The sequence below is a fragment of the Capricornis sumatraensis genome, chromosome 12, assembly GCF_032405125.1.
Source record: "Capricornis sumatraensis isolate serow.1 chromosome 12, serow.2, whole genome shotgun sequence".
Taxonomy (NCBI): Eukaryota; Metazoa; Chordata; class Mammalia; order Artiodactyla; family Bovidae; genus Capricornis; species Capricornis sumatraensis.
The window spans coordinates 26,593,403-26,607,703 of NC_091080.1; the positions used below are offsets into that span (position 1 = coordinate 26,593,403).

At 44.0% G+C, this 14,301-nt stretch overlaps 1 protein-coding gene across 2 annotated transcripts in view; it reads left to right on the top strand.

The window, feature by feature from the left end:
• LRCH1 (leucine rich repeats and calponin homology domain containing 1) overlaps nt 1-14,301 on the top strand; it is a 219,731-nt gene that overhangs the window by 122,691 nt on the left and 82,739 nt on the right. For both annotated transcript variants that reach the window (XM_068984230.1, XM_068984231.1), the window contains exon 3: nt 12,409-12,535. In XM_068984230.1, the coding sequence (XP_068840331.1) occupies nt 12,409-12,535 (127 nt within the window). The remainder of the gene's footprint in view (nt 1-12,408; nt 12,536-14,301) is intronic.

A 14,301-nucleotide genomic window follows, 5' to 3' on the forward strand; every position in this document is an offset into this window, starting at 1 on the left:
TCATCTGGAAGGATGTGCTAGACAAGACCCCCCACGTAGTTTATATCTGTATCAAAATTACTTACAGTTTTTTCCTGATATGCCAAGTAATTTATATTACCATGTGCAAGAACTGTGTCACTGTGTGAACTATTTGAACAGGACTGTAGGTAGAAGAGGGGCTTTCCTGGTGGCTCAGCAGTAAAGAATCTGCCTGCTATGCAGGAGACACAGGAAATGCGGGTTCAATCCCTGGATCGGGAAGATCACCTGGAGGAGGAAATAACTCACTCCAGTATTCTTTTTTATTATTATTAATTTATTTATTTTAATTGGAGGCTAATTACCTTACAGTATTGTGGTGGTTTTTGAAAGATGGTCAGAGACATTACTTTGCCAATAAAGGTCCGTCTAGTCAAGGCTATGGTTTTTCCAGTGGTCATGTATGGATGTGAGAGTTGGACTGTGAAGAAAGCTGAGCACAGAAGAATTTATGCTTTTAAACTGTGGTGTTGGAGAAGACTCTTGAGAGTCCCTTGGACTGCAAGGAGATCCAACCAGTCCATCCTAAACGAGATCAGTCCTGCGTGTTCATTGGAAGGACTGATGCTGAGGCTGAAACTCCAATACTTTGGCCACCTCATACGAAGAGTTGACTCATTGGAAAAGACCCTGTTGCTGGGAGGGATTGGGGGCAGGAGAAGAAGGGGATGACAGAGGATGAGATGGCTGGATGGCATCACCGACTCGATGGACATGAGTTTGAGTGAACTCCAGGAGTTGGTGATGGACAGGGAGGCCTGGCGTGCTGCAATTCATGGGGTCGCAAAGAGTCGGACACGACTGAGTGACTGAACTGAACTGAACTGAATGATGACCCAATATGCAAGACAGCGAAAGAGACACAGATGTAAAGAACAGACTTTTGGACTCTGTAGGAGAAGGCGAGGGTGGGATGATTTGAGAGAGTAACACTGAAGCATGTATCTTACCACTCCAGTTTTCTTACCTGGAGAACCCCATGGACAGAGGAGCCTGGCGTTCCAGAAGGTTGCAAAGAGTAGGACACAACTGAAGTGACGGAGCACGCATGCACTCATAGGTAGAAGAAAAAAATAAAGAGATGTTCAGGAGGGACTGGGAAACTTCTTTCACATCCTGTATTCCAGACTGTGAGAGGCCATTTGCATGTAGTAGGTGGGGAAGCCCGAAGACAGAGTGGGGGTGTTTTGAAGGCAGCACATTGCTTTCACTTTTGTGTGGCCAGTCATGTAAATGGGTGATCTTCAGGGAGTTTGAGAAAACTGTTACCTCTGGTGCATTAGTCTCAGGAAGAGACCTTGTGACGTCAGGATCAGGAGAGAACAGCCTAGGGGCCTTGGCAGAGGCAGCCTTTGAGCATCTGACAGCGGTGCCCAAATCTGCAGACACTTGTTTCAAGAGTTATCACCAGCAGTCTGGAGTCCTTCATTCGCCCTTACAGGATAAGATCCATACAGGATGTCTCACTTTCTTTATTCCTTGTGCCCGTGCTCAGTTGCTTCAGTCGTGTCTGACTCTGCGACCCCATGACTGCAGCCCGTCAGGCTTCTCTGTCCATGGGGATTCTCCAGGGAAGAACACTGGAGTGGGTTGCCATGCGCTCCTCCAGGGGATTGCCCCAACCCAGGGATCAAACCCAGGCCTCCCACCTTGCAGGTGGAGTCTTTACTGGGTGAGCCGCAAGAGTCACTAATTTTTTTTTATTAGTGCCTATATGTGGAAAGAAGAAAACTGGTGTAGATAATCTCATTTACAAACAGAAAGACAAGAGACAGAGAACAAATGGGGAAAGAGGCGTGGTAGGAGGAATTGGGAAACTGGGGTGACACATAGACACAATTGAGAGTGCCAGTTACTAGGCAGGTTGATAAGAAGCCTGGGACCCCTGAGGAGGGGAAAGGGGTCTGGGGTTCTCAAGGAAGAGGAAAGGACAAACTTTTTTTCTCTACACTCCTTGCTGCTGCTAAGTTGCTTCAGTCGTGTCCGACTCTGTGCAACCCCATAGACGGCAGCCCACCAGGCTCCCCCATCCCTGGGATTCTCCAGGCAAGAACACTGGAGTGGGTTGCCATTTCCTTCTCCAGTGCATGAGAGTGAAAAGTGAAAGGGAAGTTGCTCAGTCGTGTCCGACTAGTAGCGACCCCATGGACTGCAGCCCACCAGGCTCCTCCGTCCATGGGATTTTCCAGGCAAGAGTACTGGAGTCGGGTGCCATTGCCTACTCCTTAGACTCACCTAAAGTGATTTTTTTTCTTCAAGTCTGAAACTGATGATTACACAACAAACAGCTCAGTTTAAACTCTGTGCTAGGGATTATACAACAACAGTGTATCCTGCTTGAGGACAGTTTCTCCTTCCTGAAAACCTGCTGGCTAATCCTGATATTTTAGAATGCATATTATGGGAGTGGGTCTAGTAGGATCTTTCTACTGTTAAGTTCTAATCCTGTTATCCTAAAATGTAAATTGTGGGAGTGGGTCTGATAACATTTTCACAAACTTGAGACATTCTTTTGATTTATTGTAAAATCACTCCGTTGCGGACAGTAGTGAAGGGGGCGTTCTCCGTTCCCCTTCTGATGTCTGTGTCAGAAGCTTTCTGTGTTCCTTTTTCACTTTAGTAAAACTCTGCTACACAAAAGCTCTTGAGTGATCAAGCCTGGTCCCTGGTCCCGAAGCTCAGTCTTCGGGAGGTCACGAATCCAACATGGTTCACCCTAAGCTGTCGCTATTGATACTATGTATCAAATAGATAACTAATGAGAACCTGTGTGAAACGCAGGGTACCACTCAGTGCTCCTATGGTAACCTAAACGGGAAGGAAATCCAACAAAAAGGGGATATATGTATGTGCTGCGCTGTTCTGTCACTTCAGCCGTGTCCGACTGTTTGCGACCCTATGGGCTGTAACCTGCCAGGCTCATCTGTCCCTGGGATTCTCCAGGCAAGAATGCTGGAGTGGATTGCCATGCCCTCCTCCAGGGGGCCTTCCTGACCCAGGGATTGAACCCAGGTCTCCTGCACTGCGGGCGGATTCTACACCCACTGAGCCACTTGGGAAGCCTGAATATATGTAGACATATAGCTGACTCACTTTGCTGTACAGCAGAAACTAATACAACATTGTAAAGCAGCTCTAGTCCAGTAAAATTTTTGTGAAGAGTCACTAAATTTTTAAACGCAGTTAAGAAATATTGGTTGCTCCAACACTTTTAAAATACCTGATCCACGTTCAAGTCGGAGGTAGGGGATCACAGCTTAGAGGGATGTGGCCTGTCTTGGTAGGAGTTACACTTTAGCATTCGTGTACATTTCACATTTTATCAGTGCACTCAGGCAGCACAGCACTCAGTAGGTGTAAAAACTAACTGGATTCCTTTCAACATTTGACACCATAGCATCTTCTTTCTTTGGTTTGATCACATGGTTTCTTGCCCACTCTTCTCCTCCTTTCTGTCTCTTCTCTGTTCCTGTGTCTGGATGTTCTTTCTCTTCCTTCACCTAAATGCTGCTGCTGCTAAATCGCTTCAGTCGTGTCCGACTCTGTGCAACCCCATAGATGGCAGCCCACCAGGCTCCCCCGTCCCTGGGATTCTCCAGGCAAGAACACTCTAGTATTCCCCAAAACTCCATCTTTGGTCCCTAAATCTTGTCTCTCAGACCTCATGCCTTATGTGTGTGTGTCCAGTACATTCTCTGTCACTTTGACTTATTTTAACACTAGTCCTCATTTTCCCAGTTGACTAAAATCCAGTTTTTCTTAGATGCCTTTCAGTGCCTCAAAATTTAACATGTGTTAAACTGAGCCTATTCTTTTCTTTCCCAAATCAGTGTATTTGGAACCTTGTTCCTGACCATGCTCCTACGGCTTTTCTCTGGACCCCCACCCCCCAGCTTGGAATCTCAGAGACGATCTTTGACCCTTTGCTCCATTGCTTTTTATATGAAACCAGTTATTGAATCGCCAGCCTAGCACCTCACTCCATCTTGCTTAAAATCCAGAGGCCTTTTCCTACTGCTTTCTTGGTTTGCCTTTATTATTTTTTAATTAATTTATTTTAATTGGAGGCTAATTGCTTTACAATACTGTAGTGGTTTTTGCCGTACATTGACATGAATCAGCCGTGGGTGTACACATGTTCCCCATCCTGAACCCCCCTCCCACCTCCCTCCCCATCCTGTCCCTCTGGGTCATCCCAGTGCACCAGCCCTGAGCGCCCTGTCTCATGCATCAAACCTGGACTGGTGATCTATTTCACATATGGTAATATACATGTTCCAGTGCTATTCTCTCAAATCATTCCACCCTTGCCTTCTCCCACAGAGTCCAAAAGTCTGTTCTTTACATCTGTGTCTCTTTTGCTGTGGTTTGCCTTTATTTTTTATTCCAAAGTAAAATGAGCAGAGGCTATATTGTGTTGAGGGAAAACTACAGACGTTGACCTGAAGCCCAACCCGCCTGATTTCATATCTTAGCACAGAGTGACTCATTAGTTAGACAGCTTGAAGCAAGTGGTTTAAATTCTCTGAACAACCTAGTTTTGTGTCTGAAAAGTGTGTGCCCGTGTGCCCAGTTGCTCAGTCGTGTGTGACTGCTTGCGACCCCATACGCTGTAGTCTGCCAGGCTCTGTCTGTGGGATTCTCCAGGCAAGAATACTGGAGTGGGTTGCTGTTTTCTCTTTCAGGGGGTTTTCCTGGCACAGGGATCAGACCCGTGTTTCCTGTGTCTCCTGCGCTGGCAGGCAGATTCTTTACCACTGAGCCACAGGGGAGCCCCCGGTCTGAAAAGTAAGGGGATTTGATACTTTATTATAGGATTATTGCGAATACAGATAAGATGATAGTTGTCCTGCCTAGCACAATGCCTTATCCGTAAGAACCACCCAAGAAAAGTCCATTGAATTGTTGAATGAAGTTTGTAGCATGCTTTGTCTAACGAATTCCAATGTGGGTTAAGAAAAATAGTAGTAAGAGGTCTAGTATTTGAGTATTTGAGTCAAGTAAGTGGATTTTATAGTATTTTTTAGGAATGAGGCTATGTTGCTGATTTGTTGGGTATTAGAGCAGTTAAGTGGAACTGTATTATTATTGGCTGTCATGAGGGAAGCTTTCTGAAGGCTCACTTCCTTGGAAGGACACATGGGAAGAAAAGGGTGTACAGAGACTTACATTCCTACAAGTCTACCTGTATCAAACATTCAAAAATTCCTGGAAATAGATAGAGAGGCTCACATCTTCAAATGATAAACAAAGATGTTCAAGCACTTTAAATTTTATTATGAATATGTTTTGTTAACTCAGTGTCCCTGGGTATAAGTTGATCTGAGCAGCCAGTTCTCATTTAAATCAGTGTCAGTAGCCTTTTCCTTTTTAACAGGGAAAAATGTTAAAGTAAAGAAAAATGTATTTCCTTGGTTTTGGTGTGGAGTGGCAGAGAGGAGAAGGCAGGTAACTGAGGCGCACCTTCTTGAAATGGACGTCAGAAAGGTGGCGTCCATTCTGCATGGAAGATGGTTCTCGAAAGTGGGAGAATTTTCTTCAGTGCTGATACATCTTTCCCAGCCACTTAGGGATCATTTTCCTGGTTGCCAGCGACAATGTTTTACAGAAGGCTATGGCCTCTATACTCTTAATACTTAAAACCTCAAATCCACGTTGTTGCCTCTGGAGGTGTCTGGCCAATTAATATTCTTGCTGGTGTCAGGTTGCAGAGTTCTCGTTGACATTCAAAGCTTCCTTGGTTTTGAACATTTAGCTCCATTTTAGAATGAAGGAAGGACATGATCAATATTATAGAGGAAACTTAAGGAATAGTTTTTAGAACCTTGTCGCTTTAGAGTTGAAGAGCTCTTAGAAAAAAGGAGAGGAAGTAACTGAGAAAGGGACAAGTTATCAATAACTGTACTCTGAAATCTAATTACAGACATCAGTAGTGGTTGCTAACGATTAGGGGTGTCAGAAACCAGAATATTTGAAGCAAGGGTTTATTTATACTCAAGAGGAGGCTGATGGCTGTTATTGTGGGAAACCAGTTCAGTTGCAGAAGCCAAATATGGTGCAGGTATGCACAGCAAAAATGCACAGCGAAATGGCTGGTGCAGCAATTTGCCTGAATTTTGAACTGCTCTTTGTTTCCTCCTTTTCTTTTAGTTTTCTGAAGTTCAGTTTTACCTTCTCAGAGCATGGCCCTTATTGTGGAGGGTATGAAATGGATTGGTGTAGTATTCAAGAACTGGTTTAAGATTCACTTGAAATGATAACCCTCTGTTTCTAGTTTTGCAGCATTTTAAGTTTTCAAGTGATTGTCATCCTCAAGTGGTAGGTAGCAGAACTCCTTTCAAAGTTAGATGTAAATATAGACTCCCAGATTTTATGCACATGCAAAGTTTCACATTTCTATCTAAAAATACCCTGTAAAATATTATTAAAATTAAATTATATTTGTAGAATTTATATTTTTAAAATTAAAGTTGACCAAGATATCTCCAGGCCACTTAAAGCCAGGATCTGGTTGCTGTTGGTCATTGGCTCAGGCATGTGAGGACGGTGGGAATGAAGGGGGCAGGCTGGCCACGAGGGGAAGTATTAAGTCACTTGGGGAAGTGAGGGTGAGAAATTTTGCTGTGGTGGGTTTTCAGAATGAACCAAGCCGGAAAAAGGAAATCGTTCTCTATGGGTATTGTTCACTGTTGTGTGGACATGAAGACAATTAACAGCCAAGTGTCATATACACAACAGAAAAAAACGTTACTCTGCCTTTGATGAAAGGGGAACAGGGTATGCAGAAAGAACATAAAATTAAGAGAGGTGTTCTGTGCAAGAGGAAGCTTCCTTGGCTCAAGTGAAGTAGCTGCTTTTCACTGCAGTTCAGGCACAGACAGTGCATTCAGAGAAGCAGTTATATACAGTAACTCCTGCGTCCTTGTTTATTCCTTTCCTTCACTGAGACTCACGTCAGGTGAGCCTGGGGCATTCTCACCATGAGACCGACCCTGCTTTCTTTGTGTCCTTTAGCTGCATACTGTGACATTTTCTTCATAGGTTTGTGATGGTTAGTGATTTCACATCATTATTTCTGTTCCTTTTTGGAATGTGTGTGTGTTCAGGCTCAGTGGTGTCTGACTGTTTGCGACCCCGTGGATTGCAGCCCGCCAAGCTCCTCTGTCCATGGAATTTTTCAGGCAAGAATACGGGAGTGGGTTGCCGTTTCCTTTTCCAGGGGATCTTCCCAACCCAGGAATTGAAACTATGGCTCTTGCATCTCCTGCATTAGCAGGTGGATTCTTTACCACTAGTTCCACCTGGGAAGCCCTGGAAACCAAGTAGTAAACAGAGATGATGATCCCTGGGTATTCATGTTCTTCCAGAGAAATGACAGGATCCTAGAGAAGATGGGAGGGAGAAGGTCCGTTGTGTGATGACACGTTTTAGTCCTGGTTCTCCGGGCTGGAACAAGTAACTTGGTTTGTTTTGGCATGAAATTTTATAGCCCAGCCTGGTTCTCCACAGCATGCCTTTGAATGGTCATTTTCAATTGGCTTACGTTTTTAAAAAATAGAACAAGAAGCCATATTTTACTAGTGGCTGAAATTTTAGCAATCAGGAAATAAAATACATGGCTAAAACCTAATTCAGTTCTTTTTGATCCCTCCCATTGCTTTTGCCACATTAGTGATGTTGGGTATGGTTTAACCTTTATGTACAGATTAGGTATTGGGCCAAGCACTTTTATATCCATAAACTAATACATCATATTAGGTAAGTATTATTACCTATGTTTTATGGATGACAAAGCCAGCGAGGTTAGTTACAGAGACGATTATAGTAGAGATGAGATTTGAACCCAGGTTTTCTCCACAGTTAGTGACCTCTACCAATTGCATAGGTGAATCTGTTATAGAAATCTTTCTATAAATAATTTTCTGTTAAGTGAAAATTCCATGTTTCATGTTGAAGTGAACCCATTCACTTACAAAAAAGATACATTCCAGTAGAATAAAAAATGTATATGCTGCCTGATAATAAAATCACATGTATATAGCCATGTTTTTATCATCACATACATTAAGGAAAATAACTGATAAACCAATAATAAATAATGTCAAATACCAAAATTAGATCTGAACATACTGATATTAATAAGGAAGGCCATAGTCAAAAATGTATTAAAATAAGACTCTAAAAGAAACCATACAGAAGTGACTTGGTTTGTGAATTCTTTAATTTAGGAATTAAATGAAGGGAGTGATACTTGAAGAGAAATTTAGCCTGCAGACTTAGGCTATCAGAAACATTCAGATTATGGTGAGCTGCCTTTTTTCATCCTGAAATGGGGAAACAGATCATTAAGTCTGCGAAGAAGTCATTTGGCTGAGAAAGATGACGACAAAGCCTTAGCAGTAGTCACCGACTCGCAGGGCCCACTGCCCTCCTGCCCCGTGCCCCCCGCCCCTGCTCCGCCCCTCCTCACGCCATCGTCCACCTTCATCATCTCCATCTCGGACGCCAGGTCCACCCAGCCCGGACAGGGAGAGAGACGGGAGGCACTGGGCAGCCCTTGCTCTGAGATGGCAGCAAGGCCCAAGCCACCATGGCCGAGTCTGTAATTTCTACTTCTGAATAAGTGGCCCTCTTTTCCCCCATTAATTTACTGTTTTGTAATGAGTGAGTGTAAAAAATCGTTTTTTTTTTTTAATATTGCTTTCAGATGTGACTCCAGGCTGGATTTGAAAATAAATGTTGGCCGTTACCTTATCGGATGCTGTTACGGCCTTATTTTTAAACCCCCTTTCCTCCGAGGGCCTGTTCAGAGTGCAGAGGGCTGCCGCAGACAAGTGGGGGCCGGGAGGGTGGGTTGTGGCCTGAGGCACTTATTTGCTTGAGAAAAATTGCTGCCAGATGAGTGGTTTTTAGAAAGCTCTGGCTGCTGATGTGGTCTTTAGTAGGGAGAGGATTAAAGGAAGTGCAGTTTCTCCTCTTCTTTATAAATATTTGCTGGAGAGCTAATGGGTTTTTGTGTATTTCCTTTTTCTATTGGGGAAATTACCAGTAATACAGCAACATCCTGTGATAAAATATACGGAGTACAGGCTGAGGGAATGGATGGATGAAATAGAGGAAATGTGCCCCGGGCCTGTGGCACGCCGTAGTATGACTAGTCCTGGCATCTTGATTTGCTTACAGGTGATTAACGACAGTATAAATAGAAGAATGTGTAGGGCATAAATAAATAGGCTCTTCCATCAGCTGCTTTTAGCAGAAAAAGCATTCATCCCCATCAAAGAAACCACAAATGCTCTCCCAAGCCTAAATTTTATTTTCAATTAGTTACCTAGCCTGGAAGAATGCCAGTGGGAATAATCCCATGTAACTTCAAATGCTCCCGTGTCTGAAGGAACAGAGCCTTCATCACATCGCTTAAATGGTATATAGACGCTCTGCCAGTGCCATACCTGCTAATTTGATTAGATGCCTGCATTGAGGTAGTGAGACTGGGAATACTGTAAATCTGAGTTTCCAGGCAGACAAACACAGGAAAGATCTCCAACTGTAATCGCTGATTCTGTGGAAAATAGGAGCGTAGAAACTTCTAAAAATACTTACCTTTGTTCTCCTTATCCTGTCTTCAAAGGGGAGTTCAAATATGGCTCCAAAATGCAAGGATTAGCTAACTATGTTTTAATTTACTGATCCTCACTATGTGAAATTATATATTAATAAATATTTTAAACCACAAATTGCATTCCAAAATATTTACTTGTTGCCTTTTAAGAAGGGGCTTCCTGGATGGCTCGGCGGTACAAGATTCCGCCTGCAATGCAGAAGACGCAGGAAATGTAGGTTCGATCCTTGAGTCAGGAAGATCCCCTGGAGAAGGAAATGGCAACCCACTCCAGGATTCTTGCTCAGGAAAATGCCATGGACAGGAGCCTTGTGGGCTACAGTCCATAGGATCGCAAAGAGCCAGACACGACTAAGCAACTGAGCATGGATGCATTCTTTCCAGAAGGAGTGTGAACAAAGCTTGAAGAAGGCTCTCCCAGCAGGGCATGTGGAAGGCCCCCTCCTCCAGCCAGAGGAACGCTGCTGGGTTCCTACAGGAGTGCGAGGGCAGCAGGAGGGCTCTGAGGGCAAGAATCACAGGCTGGCAGCCCTGGTCCCTTTGTCAGGTGCCCCCACACAGCAGGAGAGAGTGTCAGGGCGAGCCCACCACCCCAGTGCAGCCTGTTATCCTCGCCGGCGGAGCTAAGAGCTCTCTGGTCCTTCTGGTGCCAGGATACAGCCCCCAGGCTCTCACTCTCCTCCCCTCTTTGCTGGACCCTCCTAGAGAAGGCCGTGCCCCTCTCTGGAAACAGCTTTCTTTGTAGGCCTGCACAGTGGAGAGACGATACGGCTGTACGTTTTCCTGCTAAACCCTGGTTACCTGGCATCGGGCACCTGGTCAGGGTGGTTGCTGGCGGGCACCCAGATTGGAGAGGTTATTTTGACAGCACAACCCCTGCTTTTTCTGAGCCCATAAGTTAGAGACACCCTTTGACTAACCAGCTACCCACCCCCTCATACGGTAGGGTGAGGAAGTAAAAGATTCAGTTGAAATATAACATGGAAAAGTGCACAAGTCTAAGTGTACATCCTAATGAATTTTCACAAGTAGAAACACCCATGTAACCAGTATCCTAGTGAAGTTTCCTTTTATAATGATTTCTTCCTTAATTATAGAAGGAATTTGTAGGAATTTTTGAAAAATACAGCAAGGTATAATAAAGAAAATACAACCCGTGCATTGTACCTATTCCCCCTAAAATGATCACTGATTAACATTTTGGTTTGTTTCCAGCCTATCTGTTCCTCTCATACACACACAAAGATATATATATATGCATGTCCATAAATACACACACAGTCCTGCAACCTCTGAAGCTTCATACACGTGTGTGTAAATAAACACAGAAGTTCCAAATAATTGCAGTAACATGCATAACCTCTGAAGCTTCATACATGTGTGTGTGAAGACACACAGGAGTTCCAAATAATTGCAATAACGTGACCTACAGATTTGTAGATACTCAACTGTCTGGTGGTTGGCTTCCTCAGCAGAGTAGCCAAGATATAAGGGGAAACGAAAAACCATTTGTCTCCTTACTCGATAGCAGGAAAAGAGCTGCTTATGATGCAGGGGATAAATAGATGGCTGACACACACTTATGGGTGATTCATAGGTTTCATTTATTCAGTATTTTCCTGCTCTCTCCTAGCACTGACGATAGGAAGTGTAAAGACTTCTTAATGCAGAGCATTAAGTAGAGACCTTTTTGTGCAGAGCAAGAGTGAGACCTGGACTCACATTTTTCCGGCTCCTCCGTGAAACTGAACCGCTTTTGGCTCTAGCTTCACTTTTACCAAAAGGCCAGCTTTCCTTTTTCTTTTTTTAATTAGCTCTCTCACAGATAGCCAAGCAGAATTTAACCACAGAGCTCTTGCTTTAACAAAAGGAAGCGGAATCAAAATGTTGGAAATGGGCCCGGTGGTTTTGTGAGTTGCAGCGAAATGATCTTCCCCATCACGACGAAGATGGATGCGATGGTGCGTCACTGCACTGAAAAGCTGGGGGCCTTGGAGGTCGCTGAGTCTCCGCTCACACTCTGGGGAAGGGAACAGTTGGCACCAGCTTCCCGTTGCTCTTGGTTGAACAGCCTGTGCTGTCCATCTGCTTTCGGGCTGGCCAAGTCTGCAGGGGGCTTGATAGGGTCCCTCATGCTGAGAGAAGCTGCTTCCATCAGAACTGCCTGCCGTTCTCTTTTTTACTTATTTTTAAATTTTTTGTTTTATTTTTGTTTTGACTGCAATATGCAGAATGTGAGATCTCAGTTCATCTGGGATCGAACCTGTGTTCCCTGTATTGGGAGTGCAGAGTCTTAACCCCTGGACCGCCAAGGAAGTTCCTGCCTCTCGTCTTTTAATATCTTTCATATCCTTATGCACTGGGGATTTGAATGTTTACACATATAGAAAGTTTATTGGACTTTTTATATTTGCAAAATGTTTTCTTAGATCACACCTTTCTCCTTGGTTGTTAAAAAACATGTTCACAGGAGCATCCATGGTGGTCCAGTGGTTAAAACTTCACCTAGTTCAGGGAGCTTGGGTTCAATCCCTAGTTGGGGAGCTTAGATCCCACAGGCTCCCCCCCAAAAAACAAAAGCAAAAAAACCCATAAAATAGAAGCAAGCAATAGTGTAACAAATTCAGTAAAAGCTGAATAGTCCATATCAAGGGAAAAAAATCTTTAAAAAGACAGTACGAGTCGAAAGGCATTAAAAATAAATGTGTTCACAAATAGTAGGAAGTAGCCTGCATGTTTACCAAAGTTCTTATGTTTCTTTGCAGTCGGAATCAGCTGTCTGCTCTGCCGGCCTGCCTGTGTGGTCTCCCTCTCAAAGTCTTAATCGCAAGTAACAACAAACTTGGATCGCTGCCTGAAGAGATAGGTCAGCTCAAACAGTTAATGGAGTTGGTATGTTACTGATTTTTCAGATGCCCTTCTTGTTTGTTTGCTAATCATAGCCCATCAAGGTAATCAGAAACTTTTTCCTACAAGGGGTCAAGGAGAAGATCATGTTGTTGGGGGTCTGTATATGATAAAGACATTAAGTGGGGAAGGGAATAATCATGGCTTTGCTGTGACAAGGAGTTCCTGAAATTTACCGGTTTCCTGTAGTTTACACTTCCTGAAGTTTGCAGGATTTACAGTTCCTCAGGTTCACAAATTATGCTATGGTAGTTAGACCACTTTTTTTTTCAGATTGGATAAGTAAGTTTGTAATGAAATATGGATACACTGGCAAAATAATCTGCAAATTAATTAGTAGGCCACACTTTGTGAAGGTGTATAATTAAGTCAGAAAGAACAGAGTGCTCTGATTCTGTAAGGATTTTAGTAACCATTGCCCCCAATTGATGTGACTTTAGAATGTGACCATAACCCCAGGGATAAGAAAGAAGAGCAAATTATAAATAGGCAGAGATGGGTTGGAAGTATGTACCTGAGGCCAAGAGGTCAGCTTTTTCACCACTAATTGAGTTACTGACCTTGTTTCCAAAGGGGAAAAGAGTGAGTTCTTTCTCGACTTCCATTGAGCTAAGGTATCTTGGGTGAATGAGGAGGCGAGAATAAGCAACTGGGCTCAACCATAATCATCACAATTTATCCTCCAACAAGAGTCCTTGTTGTCGTCCAGTCACTCAGTCATGTCCAGCTGTTTGCAACTGTCTCTGTGTTAAGCACAAAGCAGGGTGTTCTGATTTCAACCATGAAAAGAGCACAGTACCTTCCTTGAATCAGACTCCAATCTAGGGCACTGATGGCCCATAACTTTTCTCTTGCGTGCCAGTTCCAGTGAATTTCTTTGTGGCTACCTGGAACACTGGGGTGATGGCTTATGGGGCCCAGATAGAGCGTGCTGGGACTCCACGGTCAGGTGTGTGTCTGGAATTGGCTCAGAAAGGAGCAGCACCCATGTCACGTACGTATCCACTTGACTTTAGGAAAGAAGTGAGTAGTTGCGGTATAAAGGCAACAGAGCTCTACAAAGAGTGCCTTTTTCTGTGACAGCAGAATCTGAAGCTCATGCCCACTAGCTCACACCAACAGCTAGGAGTCACATCACTGGTACCACGGCATCTGGTCAGGGATTATGAGTGACCAGCAGAAGACACTGGAAAGGTATTGAGAAGCGTGGTGGCCATTGGTTTTCTTACTCAAGCTTTCCATACTTCTCTGTAGAGTGGAGAGTTTGCCTCGCCCACAGATCCCAAGGTTAAATGTTCTTAAGCTAAAGTATTTAGCAGGACCTGCTAGCATGTTTCAGCCCTGGTGTCTGAGTGAGAGAGACGAGATCTGGATCCAGTGTCCTCTCCTGACCTGGTCAACAATGCCCAGGGCCTTCGGCCACACTGCTCGGACATGGCTGCTTGACTGCCGCCACCTAGAGGGACAATTCCGAAAGAAGACAGATATTAATTTGGGCGGATACACTCCTCCTACAAAGTCTCTATTACAAGAAGTACATGCTTGGCCTGGGGTCTGATTGATTCAGTCCTGGGTTGAGAATGGTTTGTACAGGAAGAGACCTTTGAGAGTCTCCTTACGTAAGTCCAGGTAAGGGACAGACTTGTGAGCACTTTTGAGCATATCACTGTTTCTGTAAGGACTGTTTCTTCCTTCTCTTCTTTGCTTGGTCAGTTTTTAGCCAAATTGATTTCACTTCCTCCAAAAATCCT